General features: G+C 43.0%; 1 protein-coding gene across 1 annotated transcript in view; it reads left to right on the top strand.

The window, feature by feature from the left end:
- The window catches only part of DYNC2H1 (dynein cytoplasmic 2 heavy chain 1), a 235,102-nt gene that overhangs the window by 44,907 nt on the left and 173,387 nt on the right, over nucleotides 1–16,808 (top strand). The window contains exons 13-15 of the mRNA XM_078784009.1: nucleotides 116–271; nucleotides 8,051–8,162; nucleotides 8,289–8,459. Of these exons, the coding sequence (XP_078640135.1) occupies nucleotides 116–271; nucleotides 8,051–8,162; nucleotides 8,289–8,459 (439 nt within the window). The remainder of the gene's footprint in view (nucleotides 1–115; nucleotides 272–8,050; nucleotides 8,163–8,288; nucleotides 8,460–16,808) is intronic.

The raw sequence follows: 16,808 nt of genomic DNA, 5'->3' as shown, positions 1-16,808 counted from the left end.
CAGTGTTGAGGGTGACGTTTTTCGATGTATTGTGTAAAATGAGAGTCAAGATGCAGAATTGGAGCGGCAGAGTTAGGCCCGTCGGAAATGTCGAATGCGCTCATCTGTGTTTCAGTGCTGACTGTGACCATTTCCATTTGGAAAGACCATCGTCAGATTTGGTCGAGGATGTAGCACACGAACTGGAGGTCTGCGCCCAAAACTGGAAACTTTATGAAGATTTCCACAGTGGTATAGATGAGATGGCTGCTCAAGATTGGATCTCATTCAGGTTTGAACTATTTTTCCTTCATTGTAAATCATTCAGGGATGGGGAATCAGTAGTTGCTTATAGTTACAGTTGTTTTTGGTCATGTGTGGAAACTATGCATTCCTTATGATTTTTACCTTCGCCCCCAAAAGTGGATAAAAGTTATGTTTTCACCCCTGTCTGTTTGTCTGTCCGTTTGTTTGTTTGTTTGTTTGTTTGTTTGTGAACAAAATATCTCAAAACGTTGTGGATGGATTCGGACGAAATTTGGCAGAGATGTAGCGTATGTCACAAGGACGATATGATTAGATTTTGGTGAAGATCAGGATTCGGATCCGGCTATCAGAATTTTTAAAGTGATTCTTCACCTTTGGGAGATCGGGCCAAAAACGATACACAACAGGATACCTCAAAAGGTTGTGGATGGATTTGGGCGAAACTTGGTGGATCGGTTGGGTATCTGACAAGGACAAATAGATTCGATTTTGGTGAAGATCTGAATATGGATTCGGATATGATAAAAAATAATTTTTAAAAGTGATTCTTCACCATTGGGAGATTGGGAGATTGGGCCAAAAACGATACATAGCAGGATATCTCAAAAAGTTGTGGACGGATTTGGACGAAACTTGGTGGACAGGTTGGGTGTCTGACAAGGAAAAATCTTCAATTTTTGGGGAAGATCCGGGTCCGGATCCAGCTGGTAGAATTTTTAAAGTGATTCTTCACCATTGTGTGATATGGCCAACCAGGCGGAGGTATGCTCTCTACTGAGTGCCGTTCTAGTTTATATATTTTTAAATGGGATTTTGCCCGCCACAAAGCCTACAATGCCACATGATGCTTTTAATACAAACCTCCAGGCTCATAGAAGGCCTGACCAATGGAGGGTGAGAGATCAACACACTAACATTGTAGCAGAGGAAATCATGTGAATGAGGAATTGATGAACAAATTCCAAACAATGAGTTGGGGACAAAACTTGCAAGACAAACTTGCTCTTCCATGAACCTCGATCTTGAATGAATGAATGAATGATCGTTTTAAGGCCATTTTTCCCGCTAGAGCATGGGTTAGCCTTGCGGGCCCCATGACAATCATGGTTCCCTGTTTGAGGCAATGTTTTTATGGCCGGATGCCCTTCCTGGCGCCAACCCTTAGTCGCCTCTTGCGATGCGCAGGGATGCGGTGTACCTATTCTAAACTGGGGTACACACCGTGATCATTCATCCCAGCAAGCTGGTACTCAATTTGCCGACCTCGGAAGGATGACAGGCTGAGTAAACCCCCCTGGTGTTAATTTAGCGATCGACCGGGATTCGAACCCAGGATCCTAGGATCCCAAGCCAGCACCCTAACCGCTAAGCCAACACCAGGCTTGTAAAGAAAAGATCTTGTAAGATCTTGTAAAGAAAAAATAAAGACAAGCAGACAATTAGAAGGAGAGTGGGAAAAATAGTGTTCAGAGTGCTGCCACAAGTGGACTAAGTGTAGGATTAGGAGGAGGGGGAGTTGTGGAGTGAGGGAGCGGAGGAAAGTCAATGATGTTGCAACCATGAGTAAGATGAAAGAGTTTTGTGCCCTTGGTAGAGAGGGGTTGGAAACTCCCAATTAATGGCGGCCTCGCGCGCGGGACGTGCAAGAAACACACGGGATCCTTAGTTCTGGTTTTAACGGGATTTATTCCCCTTTTTTAAATACCAGGGGAAGAGTAAAACACGACAGTGGGGTACGATGGTGGGATTAGGATGGGGGGGGGGGGGGATACACATATTCACAATAAATAATTATTTACAAGAGATTTATGGAAATCTAAGGCACCACACACCAGATTCAAGCACGGGTCGGGATGGGAACGAGAACTCGGGTGCAGTCTTATCTCTTTTGGGTGTCAACGCATCTGGCAACAGAGCAGCCACGAACCAAGCGATGAAGCAACCACTAACAGTTGACAAAGCAGTTGAAGGGCAGGAGACGAAGCAAGAACACAAACAGGCGACGGAGCAACCATGAACAGGCGAATAAACACCATACGCTCTCCACCCAAAAAACTCTCCCACTCACGAGGCGACGAAACTCCTCCCCTCTCTTTCAAGGCCTCACACGCACCTCACCCTGATGTTATAGAAGCTTTCACATACATATTACAGAAGAAAGGGGGGGGGGGGGAGGGGACAAAGCACGGAAAGAGTAGAAACGAGGTGGTGGAAGACAAAGAGACAGACCACTGACCAGTCTGCAGTGGGAAAATGATAGGCCCATGGAGTCAGCTTAATCATGGGAGATTCCAATATCCTTGAAGGCCTTGTCAAGCTGAGAAAGGTGTGAGGTAGTTGAGCAAGCCAACAACAATCGAGCTATAGAAAGCCAACAACAATCCTGTGATGGTTGGGCTGGAAGCGCCACCCACCAGAATGCCGTGATATCATCTGGCATGGTGAACCTTTGACAAAAGTCTATTTTCGACTTGGCCGACGGAATAAAAGTAGGGGTTGTAAGCTTATACTTAGATGCTGTAAACCTAACTTCATACATTGCTAATTATGCCGACGACATTTGGTGACAATGTGTGAATTGGTGAGAGAGGATAGGAAACGCAGACAGACAAATAGACCGTGGGACGAGCATTTATAGCCAGCGAAGCCGGTGTTGTCAATGAACGCATACGTATTATGTTGAAAAAACAGATTATGCTGGATCCCTTGGCTTGAGAATTTCGAAGCTTTGACGCACCAAATCGCTCAATGGAGGCCGCCATCTTGCGGATGCGGAAGTATGCATAACAAATTTGAAAAAGTTCCATAGGAGTTTGTTTCACCCGTCTTTGTTTGATTCACAATCTTATGCACCTCTAATTTGTAATTAAAATACTTTAAGACCAACCTCGGCCCGCACGGGCCTGGTTATCTTAAACGAAAATCGTCAACAAACACCGGAACCAATGAGATTCGAGCATTTGAAAAAATATTTCAAAAACCAAATCGCTCAATGGAGGCTGCAATCTTCCGGATGCGGAAGTATGCATAGAAAAATTGGGAAAAAGTTCAATAGGAGTTTGTTTCACCCGTCTTTGTTTGATTCACAATCCTATGCACCTCTAATTTGTATTCAAAATACATTAAGACCAACCTCGTTATCTTCAACGAAAATCCTCACCAAACACCAATGAGACCAATGAACCAAGGAACCAATGAGATTCGAGCATTTGAAAAAATATTTCAAAAAAGCTTATTACGCGTTTCAGAGGGTGATAACGGCGTCAAATATTATAAAATTGACGAAGAATTATTTTTTAGAAATCTCGTGGCCGTCGGGGATAGTTTTTCACGGCCGGAAATATCCGAAGTTGAGACGGAATTCACCAAATTAATCAAGAAGTAAATTTTATCAATTTTAATCTCATCCAGAATGCAAATGGTGTCATTTTAGGTCTGAATTTGCGAAATTTTGTGAGCTGACCAATCAGCGATCAGCTTAGGTCAGCCAATCAGCGCCATCGACACGGTTTGATTAACAACAGTCACACATTGCCGTTGAAACGGCGCTATCGTCTGATCTGTCGGCACTGATCTTACTGCAAGCTAACTTCTTCTGGTGGAGGAAGCCGCAGTGCCCGGAGAGAACCAGTCCTGACAGCGACTGAAGTTAGAAGACTGCACACATACTGTGAAAACGTATATTAAGCCCAGTTAAAATTTCTTAAAATAGGCCCTGAGCTAGCACATCGTATAGTTACTTCCTTAAGCTTCTTGTGACATTTATTGTATGTAGGTATTGGGGAGGACTGTCTGCTCTTCTCTTTTCCCAAGTCTTACCCGGTACGGTACCTACTACACCTACCTACTACCAACTACCTAACCTACTGATGCCATAGTGATGGGTAAAATAGTGGCAAGAGGCTTTGGCTTCGCCGGCTCATTGCGGTTTTGCAGTCGGGTACTAGTAAATATGTTGTGTAAAAATATTACAGAATTCATATCTGAAACTTGTCAAGCACAAAACTTGCACATATTTTCAAAATGTGGAAAAAATACCCAAAATGTTGACGATCTTCTTAATAAATATTGTCAAATCACAGCATGTGTAACATAGGCCACGAGCGGCCGTGATCGCTAATCAGCCAATGGCGCACTTCGTTTCAGACTGTACATACAGTACCGGAGCAGCTGTCATGGCGACTTACATGTCGTTAGATGCAGCTACGGAAGGCGAAGATTCTGATGTTAGTTCTTCGGGGTTTGGCTTCATGGAGGTCGTCAATACGCACAGCAGAGTGATTCCATTTGAAAAATATTTTTAAATAAGATTCAATTAGATTTTTAATGTTATTTTTAATAACATTCCAATTCATTTTTTAAAAAGAGCTTTGATAACTAGCTTGATAATTGATTTCATTTCATGAAGAATTAAAAAAAAAAAAAATCACTCAGCTTGATATTAAAATTAGAATGGCCATCTTCTGGTAAAAAGAATTATTGTATCATTTCCTTACTTTATACGAGTGTGTGTGTGTGTGTGTGTGTGTGTGTGTGTGTTTGTGTGTGTAGGACCTCGATCACCCACACTCATGGACAGTTTCCCCATCTCTACATGGACTTCATACTTTATATTTAGAATTCCCATTCAGTTATACACAGCTATATAATAATGGACACAAGATGGCGCTATAGTTTATGCTAATTAGCATAACTAATTAATGTGAAACTTTTTGCACTGACGAGTTATGAATTCTTTATAAGTGATTTTTAAACTAAATATATGCAAAACTTCAGCTAGATATCAGAGGTGGGCCACATAAGTAAAAAAAACGACAAAATTATATTTCAAGACTTTTGACCTTATGTTCCACATTGCTCTTTTATACTGAGAGGGTTCTTTTCCTGTAGAAAAGTTCCTGGTGTTTTGGTGGGTTTAAAAAATTTTTTTTGGGAGTGATGAGCCAGTTATTATTTCCATGTACAGGGTCCGTCAGGGAGGTGTGACAATTTTCAGAAAACTCGTACACAGTTATTTTTAGTCGAATTTCAATTTTTTTTTTTTTTAAAGACTACATATATAATGCCATGTAATACACTGTAACAAAGACATTTTAAAAATGTAATTCATGTTTGAAAAATGACATCATCTAAATGGTGGCCGTTCTTGTCCAAGCATTCTTGCAGACGCGTGGAAAAGTTGTCCATAGACCTTTCACCCATGGCAAGTGGAATAGCTCGAATTTCTCTGATGATGGCATCTGAAAGGGTCTCAAGAGTGCGTGGTTTTTCAATGTAAACCTTAGCTTTCAGGTAACCCCATAAAAAATAGTCACAGGCTGAAAGATCGGGCGATCGAGGGGGGCACTCCACATCCCCACGGATTGAAATGAGGTGCCCTGGAAAATGTTCTCTTAATAAGGCCATTGATTCTCTTGAGGTACGGCAAGTAGCCCCATCTTGCTGAAACCAAACTGTAGGGAGGTCAATGCGACGTCGTCTCAATTCAGGCAGTAAGAACTCGCGCAACATCGTAACATAACGTTGTGAGTTGACTGTCACAGTGCGTCCGCCTTCCTTGAAAAAATAGGCCCAATTATGCCGAATTGGACTATTCCAGCCCATACAGTGACTCGCTCGCAGTGCAGGCGTCTTTGATGGAGTTCTCGCGGATTTGTTGCTGACCGATATCGGGAATTTTGCCGTACCGCTGACCCGAGCCGCGAGCGTGCCGTACCGCTGACCGACGAGGGCTGGCCTCCACAGCTTGTCGAACCCTTTCGATGTTTTCCGGGGTCCTAACGGTTCGATCACCTCCCCGAGCTGCTCCCGGCCTCACAGATGCAGTTGTCCTGAAGGTTTTTACCCACTTCAATATTGTGTTTCGAGACGAAACGGCGCCACGTCGACCAACATTGAAGTGAGTACGAAATCTGCGCTGTGTAAGCACCACCGAACTACCCGTTTGAATAAACGTCTCAACAACAAAGACGCGATGTTCAATCATCCACAGCTCCATGGCTACTGAAATAGCGCCTAACAACGAGTAACCAACAGCCATCACGCATGCGCTAGACCCCCCACTTGCATTGTTATACCCAATTCAAACATGAATTACATTTTTAAAAATGTCTTTGTTACAGTGTATTAAATGGCATTATATATGTAGTCTTTAAAAAATATAAAAATTGAAATTCGACTAAAAATAACTGTGTACGAGTTTTCTGAAAATCGTCACACCTCCCAGCCGGACCCTGTATTTAGATTTTTGGTTTTCCTGACCTTTTGCAACGTCACTTTGTAAACATTTGGAATGTTACTACTGCAATCATCATTTATTTAAAATTATATACAACGGTAGTTGCAATGTTTGAGGTGAAGGTGGGAGTGCATCAGGGGTCGGTACTAAGTCCACTACTATTTGTAGCTGTGATGGAGGTGCTGGCTCAGACCGTAAAGGAGGGTTTACCGTGGGAGTTGTTGTATGCAGATGATCTGGTGTTGATTGCGGAAAGTATGGATGGACTGAAGGAAAAGATGAACAAGTGGAAGGAATGTATGGAGACAAAAGGTGTGAAGGTGAATATCGGAAAGACAAAGGTGATGGCAAGTGGTAAAGCATGTGGTGAGGTGGAAAGAACTGGGAAGTGGCCGTGTGCTGTGTGCAGGAAGGGTGTCGGAGTGAACTCCATTCAATGTACAATGTGTGCTGAGTGGGTTCATCAAAAATGTAGTGGTCTGAGAGGGTCATTGACCAGTGTGGCAGCTATATTCAAATGTAAGGTGTGCACAGAGGGAGCTGCAGATGGAGGAAATGTTGAGTTGGATCTTGGAGACGGCGTGAAGCTGGAAGGTGTGAAAACATTTTGCTACCTCGGAGACATGCTGAATGGAGAAGGTGGATCAGACTCGGCAACGGTTGCTCGAGTGAGATGTGCATGGAAGAAGTTTCGGGAACTGAGTGGCGTGCTGATGAGGAGGAGAGTGTCGCTGAAGCTGAAGGGAAAGGTGTATGCTGCATGTGTGAGAAGTGTTATGATTTATGGGAGCGAGACATGGGTAATGAACGTAGAGCAGCAACGAAGACTGGAAAGGGTGGAAATGCGAATGGTTCGATGGATGTGCGGAGTATCGTTGAGAGAGAGGAAGACAAATGATGAATTGCGAAAGATGATGGGAATATTGCCTGTGATTGATGCTGTGAAGAGGAACAGGTTGAGATGGTTTGGTCATGTATTGAGGAAGGATGAAAGTGACTGGTTGAGAAGAGTGATGGAAGTTAATGTAGAAGGAAGTAGAGGACGGGGAAGACCGAGAAAGACTTGGCTAAAGATGGTGGAAGAAGAAATGCGGGCAAGGGGGTTAACAAGGAGAGATGCAGAAAATAGGGCAAAATGGAGAAGATTGTCATGGGGACCGCAAGGCTTACCCCCGCTCTAGCAGGGAACATGGCCTTAAAATGCATGTTGTGTTGTTGTTGTGGTAGTTGCAATGTGGATAACTACCAATGAAGTTAATCTCTGTTTAAACACAATCCAAATGGTCTATTTCCCAACATCTTGTGGAACTATGCTGCTTCTTCAAGAAAACAGCATCTCATGCTGAACTTCCCTTCAATTGCCTGATGATCTTAGCACCTTGAGCATCCTAAATTGATGTCATAAGAAGAAAATGAAAGGGTCAAAGTACGAGAGGAAATTGAAATCAAGGATTTAAAAAAAGACTTTAAACTCCATTACTTCGACCAAGTTATTTGGCAGTTTCTTTTCATCTTTGAGGTACAGTATTTGGTTTTGAGAGATGTGTTTGATTACGTTTTTCACAGGAGTAAAACTCATGTATTTGAGGACTTCCTGCTTCAGTGGCATGATGATCTGCATAGGTTGGAGCCAAGCAAAATGACAGTCACTCTGCAGGCAAAAGTGGACAAACTTCGGGTGTGTGGTTATTTGTTACTGCTTTCACTCGTTATCACTCCAATCTTGCTTGTGGTACACTTACTTATTGTTCTATTGCTGCATTTCATGGTAACACCAAATTGTTAACTTCACAAAAACCTGCAGATGCTGGTGCCAACACTGAAGTTTGTTCGTGGAGAACATCTTTCAACAGACCACTGGCTGGATCTGTTCCGTATGCTTGACCTTCCTCGTGGCACAATCCTAGAGCGTCTCACCTTCAAAGACATCCTGAACGTTGCAGACACTGTAGTATCTAGGACTGCTGAACTGAAGGTGGGTACCAAGATAGATCTTTGTTACACAGATATTGTAATGCAGAAACAATTATTTTCCCTTTTAATTTAGAATTAATGGAAATAAACAAAAAATGTTTTATTTTTGACAAAGCCAGCTTTTGTGGCTTAAATTTCCTTGCAAGGAGGTTTAGTTGCAGTCGGGCATGATAATAAACCTAAAACGGCCCTTCCGATCCAAAGGTAAAATAACATTTTATATATATATATATATATATATATATATATATATATATATATATATATATATATACACATATATACATATACACATATACAGTCACGTGAAAAAGTAAGTACACCCCATGTAAAGTTTTGACTTTTTCAACATATTTCAACATACAGCTATTTGATCTTCATTTCAACAATATTGATAGATAAAGGTGATATAATATAACAAATATCATGAAACATTTACATTTTGTAGTCCATTGTTTAATTTAAATAAACATAAATGCAAATTTAGCATGTGGAAAAAGTAATTACACCCCCACATTTATCACTACTTCAAATACCTAAAATTAGAATCAGGTGCACCAGCTCAGGTGCAAATGATTAGAACATCGTTAGAGAGGTTCTTGGAGGAACCTGTCTTATTTAAACCTCAGACATTTAGATTGGCTTGCTCGTTGTTGTTGAAGTGTGCGGCGTCACCATGCCTAGATCGAAAGAGCTCTCTGAGGCCTTCAGAAAGAAGGTTATAGATGCCTACAAGTCTGGGAAGGGATTTAAAAAGATCTCCAAACAATTTGAAATCAATCATTCAACTGCCCGGAAGATCATCTACAAGTGGAGAAGATTCCAAACAACTGCCAACTTGTTCAGGCCTGGCCGCCCCAGCAAGTTCAGCCCGAGAGCAGACCGCAAGATGCTGAAAGAAGTCTCTAAGAACCCCAGAATGTCATCACGGGACTGACAGGTAGCGCTTGCCACTGTTGATGTCAAAGTGCACGAGTCTACCATTAGAAAGAGGCTGCACAAATTTGATCTACATGGGAGGTGTGCCAGGAGGAAACGTTTGCTGTCCAGAAATAACATCAGGGCAAGACTAAAGTTTGCCAATGAACACCTAGGCAAAGACCAGCACTTCTGGAACAATGTGCTCTGGGCAGATGAGTCAAAGGTAGAGCTATTTTGCCACAGTACCAGAAGATATGTTTAGAGAAAACCAAAGACAGCATTTGACCACAAGAACCTGATACCAACTGTAAAGCATGGTGGTGGAAATATTATGGTTTGGGGCAGCTTTGCTGCATCAGGGCCTGGGCAGCTCACCATCATAGAATCCACGCTGAATTATTCATTGTACCACAGGGTGCTTGAGGATAATGTGAGGCCATCTGTCAGAGAGTTGAAGCTCAACCGAAGGTGGACCTTGCAACATGACAAAGACCCTAAACATACCAGTAAATCCACCAAGGAATGGCTGAAAAGAAAGAAATGGAGGGTTCTAGAATGGTCAAGTCAAAGCCCGGATCTAAATCCCATCGAGATGTTGTGGGCGGATTTGAAACGAGCTGTGCATGCAAGAAACCCCTCAAACATCGCACAGCTGTAAGAATTCTGCATGGAGGAGTGGGCAAAAATTTCTCCCCGTCGATGTCAGAGACTGGTAGACAGTTATAAGAAACGCCTACTTGAGGTTGTTTCTGCCAAAGGGGGCAATACCACCTATTAGAGCCAAGGGTGTACTTAGTTTTTCCACATGCGAAATTTGCATTTATGTTTATTTAAATTATACAATGGACTACAAAATGTAAATGTTTCATGATATTTGTTATATTATATCACCTTTATCTATCAATATTGTTGAAATGAAGATCAAATAGCTGTATGTTGAAATATGTTGAAAAAGTCAAAACTTTACATGGGGTGTACTTACTTTTTCACGTGACTGTATATACACATACGTGGTGGTGAGGTGTTTTGAATTACACTTCACATACACTTTTTTGAGTCCTGCATACACTTCACAAGTGCCACGTGTGTATGTGTGTGTGTGTGTATATGTGTGTGTGTGTCTGTGTGTGTGTGTGTGTGTGTGTGTGTGTGTGTGTGTGTGTGTGTGTGTGTGTGTGTGTGTGTGTGTGTGTGTGTGTGTGTGTGTGTGTGTGTGTGTGTGTGTGTGTATATGTGTATATGTATGTGTGTGTATATATGTGGGTGTATGTGCTGGATCCGATCGGCCGACTCCCGCGCCGGAGATGAAGACCAAATGTCCAGTCGTTTTAGTTCTAAGAATAAGTGGTTTATTATAAGGCAACCGAAACACGGCCGTGGAGCAGTCATCACGACGAGGTGGACGAACCCGTGGCCTCGCCGAGAAAACTCTAAAGCAGAATCGTGCTGCACACGTATTTGTACTTTTTCAACAGAGATAACACAATCATTTAAAAAGTTCAAGTTTCCAGATGGCCGAGCAGAGAGGGAGAGAGACAAAGAGAATTCAGAGAGGTTTACGACTTTAACTATCAGTACAATCCGGCCGGTTGGGAGAAGAACTCCCTCGGAGCCAATCTAGCAGATGTTGAGTGAGTCCAGGCCTTGTGAAGCCGTACCGCGAGAAAACACGCAGGGTCCCACACATAATTAATTGTTTTTCCTGCCCGCGTTTACATTCCAAAGAACTGCGCGATTTAACAGAAGATGCTTTATTATTTTGGCAGAAGGCCACTACGAGTTAGCTAGTGAAAACTACATGTTATATTCCCATATCTGGATCCCTTTCCAAGTATATTATAGAAGTTATTATTTAAAGTCCTTGAACGTTACGATTATAAAGGGATTTTACAACAAGTTAGCAAATTGTCTAAGAGTAACTTTATGCAAATGAATATCAAGAGGATTAGTTTGAGAGTAAATATGGCCGAGGCCCGTGTGTGTGTGTGTGTGTGTGTGTGTGTGTGTGTGTGTGTGTGTGTGTGTGTGTGTGTGTGTGTGTGTGTGTGTGTGTGTGAGAGAGACAGAATTGTGAGGAACAAAAATGAAAAAAACGAGACTCCCCCATGTGTGTGTGACCCACTCACCCCCCCCCTCCCCCCCGTGTGTGTGTGTGTGACCCACTCCCTCGTGTGTGTGTGTGTGTGTGACCCACTCCCTCGTGTGTGTGTGTGTGTGTGTGTGACCCACTCCCTCGTGTGTGTGTGACCCACTCCCTCGTGTGTGTGTGACCCACTCCCCCATGTGTGTGTGTGTGAGACCCACTCCCCCATGTGTGTGTGTGTGACCCACTCTCCCCCGTGTGTGACCCACACTCCCCCGTGTGCGTGATGTGGGAGGGAGAGGATTTGAGCTCTTGAAGTCACATTTTACATGTGATGTAATAACACATTTCAAACTGTATTTCCCATGTGCACGCACATGCATTCACATGTTATCAGAAGTAAATACATTGTGTAGATTACATTATTTGTGGATCTGATAAATTGGCAGTAACCATTTTGTGAAACTGAATGTGCAGGTGCAGCATCTAACTCAATATGTCGAAATGTCACACACGTCCATGCCCATGGGATTCCCACGGGTGACCCCTGTTGTGGAATTTTGGACAGTATGTAATTGATTCAAGAATTCAATGTGCAAACCTTTTGTCAGAAGAAGGATTGACAAATTTTAATTCCCGAGGAGGATATCACTTTTTGTTTACAAGAAGATACACAGCAAGAAACAACTAACCTTTATCAAACCAAAAAGAACACATATAAATCAAGAAGAGCACACTGCCAGATACACAAAAAAATCCTAAATCAAAGTCCTAAGTGAAAATCCTGGTACAGTAGAGATGTACATCAAAGAAAACATCATAAGGATACACCAAATACACAGTAGCATGCACAGTATACAATATCGACACACAGTATCGACAAACCAAGTGCAATCCTAAGTACAATATCAACATACAATATTTACAGACCAAGTGAAATCATTAGTACAATATCAACATACAGTATTTACAAACCAAGTGAATATCCTATCAACATACAGTATTTACAAAATAAGTGAAAATCCTAGCAGCTGAATTTGTCAGCATGTCTTTTATATTGGCTGGAAACAAAGAAATAAATTGGGAGGAGCAAGTGAAAGGAGGAGCAAAGATGGGATTGGTCGCATGAAGAAAAGGGGAGGAGAGTAGTAGGATTGGTTGAGCAAGGTATGGGTGGGAGGGTTTAGGGCAGTGGGGATTGGTCGAATGAAATATGGGGAGGGGGATCGAGAAATGGGGAAATGCAATTTTATCTGTCGAGTGAATGTTGGGATGTGCAGACTTCCTGCCGAGTGTGTTGGAGATCAGGTCTGCCTATCAAATATTCTTAATGAGGCACATCTGTTTCCCATTTTCTTTTGTCAGACCTTGCGGAGCCATCATTCTTTTAATTATCCTTGAAGACTTCAAGGACATTTGAAGATCATTCCTTGAATATCAATGTGAAGTATTTGTAAGAAATAAGTGGATATATCTTTTACTCATGCTCGACACTACAAGGACATCTGAAAGATTACTTACTTTATACTATGTAAATGTAAACTACAAAAAACTTTATATATTTTACTGATTAAACTTTTAAATATAATCGTAGAAATACCTGAGTTTTGCAAGCACATCAAATTCCAAAACTGCATGTTATCCGTAATTCATTCATCTTAAACACCATTGTTTCACACTTGGTTTCACAGCACCATTTGGTTGTCTGTGACATAAGGGTGAAAGGTGCGAGGAGAGCTCGGTGGGTGAAGTACCAACCGAGAATGAAGGTGTGGAGGTTGAAAGAGGTGACAGTAAGGGAGGCATTAAAAGAGAGGCTGAGTAGGGTAGAGGATGATGTGGTTGAGCTTGAACGTGGTTGGATGTCAATGAAAGATAGTCTGTTGGGAGCCGTTGGTGAGGTATGTGGATGGACAAAAGGACCACCGAAGAACTCAGAAACATGGTGGTGGGATGAGGAAGTTGGAAAGAGGATTGACGAGAAGAGGAAGAAGTTCAAGGAGTGGCAGAAGGCGAAGGGTACGGGAGCAGAAAAAGCAGAGCATGAAAGTTATAAGGCAGCCAAGAAGGCTGCAAAGAAAGAGGTAACAAACGCGCAGGAGGCATGTAGGAAAATGTTCGGAGAACGCTTGGATTCGGAAGAGGGTCAGAGAGCGGTATTCAGGATTGCAAAGCACATAGCGAAAGAGAGGTGTGATGTGATGGGGGTGAGTTGCTTGAAGGATGAAGTGGGGCAAATCGTTGTCGACCCAGATGGAATTAAAGGAAGATGGAAAAGATATATGGAAATGCTGTTGAATACAGAGAATGAATGGGATGGCAACATAGAGAGTAACCCCGTTTTAGGACCGGCAGAGAAGATAACTGAGAAGGAAGTTGAGGAAGCGACAAAAGCAATGAAGAGTGGAAAAGTGGGAGGGCCGACGGGAGTTGTGGGAGATATGTTGAAGGCAGCAGGAAGTTGGGGTTTGAAGAGAATGACAGAGATCTGTAACCTGGTGGTGAAAGAAGGCCATATTCCAGTGGATTGGGAACTGAGTACCCTCGTCCCTCTATACAAGGGGAAAGGTGACCCTCTGGAGTGTGGCTCGTACCGAGCGATAAAGTTATTGGAACATGGAATGAAGGTATTGGAAAGAGTGTTGGAGAGGAGGATAAGTAAGAAGGTGAAGATCGACGAAATGTAGTTTGGATTTATGCCAGGAAGAGGAACGACAGACGTGCTCTTTATTGTGAGGCAGTTGCAGGAGAAGTACATGGAGAGGAGGAAGAAGTTGTTTCTTGGGTTTGTTGATCTGGAGAAAGCATTCGATAGGGTTCCATGCTAGGGTGGTCCCCAAATGAATGGGAAAAAATTCAATTCATAAAAATATTATGACCACCCTGCCAATGTTTTACATAGACTTAAAGAAGTTAACATACAAAATTTCAGCAAAATTGGTTAATATTTAGAGGTGCCACAAGTGGCCACTAGTAAGGTGAGGATTGGTCCCGGGTAGACCAATGTGAAGAACTTCTCGAAACCCCAAAACAGCTCCAGTTCCTGAGGAAACAAGCAAGTGACGTGATAAACGTCAGACAGGAGGGGAATAAAGGACAATAGAAGGTTCCCCAGATGGGTGAATCATAGCACACTATGGATTAAGGACAATAAGGTGACACATACGTACTGTGCTGTGAGTAAACATAGTAAACACCATATACGCCATGCACATCTGTGCAGTGAGCACTGGCCATAATCATATTATTCCTGTGTTAGCAAACCTTCACTGGCTACCTGTGCATCAATGAGTGATCTTCAAACTACTGCTATTAGTGTACAAAGGACTAAATGCAGAGTCCGCCCCATTGCACATTCGTGACTGATTTTCTCGCCCCCATCCTAAGAGGTCTCAATGATCTGCCGCAGATCCGACCTCGCACAAACAAAACATACGGTGAGAGAGCATTCCCTGTGGTGGCTCCATCATTGTGGAATGCATCCAGCAACTATTTTATTCATATTTTAGAACTGTGATGAAAGTTGTGCCAAATACATACCAGTAGTCCAGTGTATGATTACTATTGTACAGAGAACATAAAAATGAAATTGCATTGTGCTCTATAAATAAATTAATAATAATGTTTTTATAACATTTCTTTTATTCAGATGGCTAGTAAAAGTGGTACTGGTGGTGTGAAGCCCAAAACCAGAAAGGACAATGAAGTGTTTGATTTTTATTTATTTTTTTTTTTTTTTGGTATACTGAATCGAGGCTCGTGAAAGAGCTAACATTTACTTCACAAACAAATCAACCAGACAAACAAAATATATAAAAAGAGGGAGCGGAAGACAAGATGGGGAGCGAAGGGGAAGCACACAAACACAACATTTGAGAGCAGGGAGATGTGTGGAAGGGAGAGGGCTTGGGGGGAGGGGCGTGGGAAGGGGTGGGGGGGGGGAGGGAGAAGTATAAAACACAAGGACACCAAGGACTTCCAGGACAGAAGTTGGTATTTCAAAAAAGTGGAATTGGGGTGAAATTAGCGGGGGTAGAAAAGATCAAGGTTTTGGATGGGGGAAGATAAGAGATGCTGGTGAACAGCTGTTTTAAAGACCTAGAGGGTGGAGTGGGATTGAAGAGAGTGAGGGAGTTTGTTCCAGAGGCGGGAGAAAAGTGGAATGAAGGAGTGAAGGTGAGCAGAGAGTCTTGATTTTGGCAGTTTGACCATAAGAGGGTTGCAGGCAGATCTTGTGCGACCTGTAGGAATATTTGCGGGACAGAGCCCAGAGAGAGCTGGGGGGGGGGCAAGGCCAGAGAGGAGTCGGTAGAAGACGGAAAGACCACCAACCTGCCTGCGGTGAGTGAGTGAGAGGCCCTTGGAGTTAGCTTCATCGCGGGAGATTCCAATGATTCTGAATGCTTTGGTTTCAACAGCGTGAAGACGAGCTAGGTGTGAGGCAGGAGCACCAGCCCAGAGGGGAGAGCAGTATTCCATTGAGCTGCGGATGAAAGCCTTGTATGTGGTGAGGAGCTCAGGTGTGCCAAGGAAGGACTTCGCACGACGGAGGATGCCCAGTCGGCGACTGGCTTTGGAGGCCAGATTTGAAATGTGGTTTTCCCAGGAAAGATCATGGCAGATAGTGAGACCCAAAAGCTTGAGTGACAGAACTTCTTGGAGAGGATTATTCAGAAAGTGGATGGGAGGGTTGTCCAGTCGGTCTTTTCGGAGAGACATCGTAAGAGTGTGAGATTTGTCAGGATTGAAAGACATGTTCCACTTGCTTGCCCAGTCTGTGATTTTGTCCAGGTCTGCAGAGAGTGAGGAGGCTGCAGACTGCCGATCTGAGGGATGAAGAATGGAGCGACAGAGAGTAGAGTCATCAGCAAAGAGATACAGAGGATTTTCAAGAGAGTCAGAGAGATCATTGATGAAGACCAGAAAAAGCACAGGGCCCAGAACACTGCCTTGTGGAACTCCAGCCTGAACAGGAAGAGGAGCTGAGAGAAACCCATTCAGGGCCACACGTTGACTACGACTAGAGAGGAAGTCCGCCAGCCATGCATGGAGATTTCCATGGATACCAAAAGAGGAGAGTTTGGTGAGCAGAGCGGGGTACCAGACCGTATCGAAGACACGTGATATGTCAAGGGAGACTGCTCTAATTTCCTGTTTGGCATTGAGGACCTCCATCCATTGTTGAGAAAGCAGAAGCAGCATGTCCAGAGTAGAGTGTCCAGGTCTGAAACCAAATTGATGATCAGAGATCAAGCCATTGGAGAAGAGGAAAGATTTCATATCTGAAGCAATGATGGATTCCATGACTTTGCTGATAATTGGGAGAAGGCTGATTGGTCTGTAGTT

The sequence above is a fragment of the Myxine glutinosa genome, chromosome 8 (genome assembly GCF_964187855.1).
Source record: "Myxine glutinosa chromosome 8, kmMyxGlut1.1, whole genome shotgun sequence".
NCBI classification, from domain to species: Eukaryota; Metazoa; Chordata; class Myxini; order Myxiniformes; family Myxinidae; genus Myxine; species Myxine glutinosa.
This window is presented reverse-complemented; position numbering and strand designations above follow the sequence as displayed.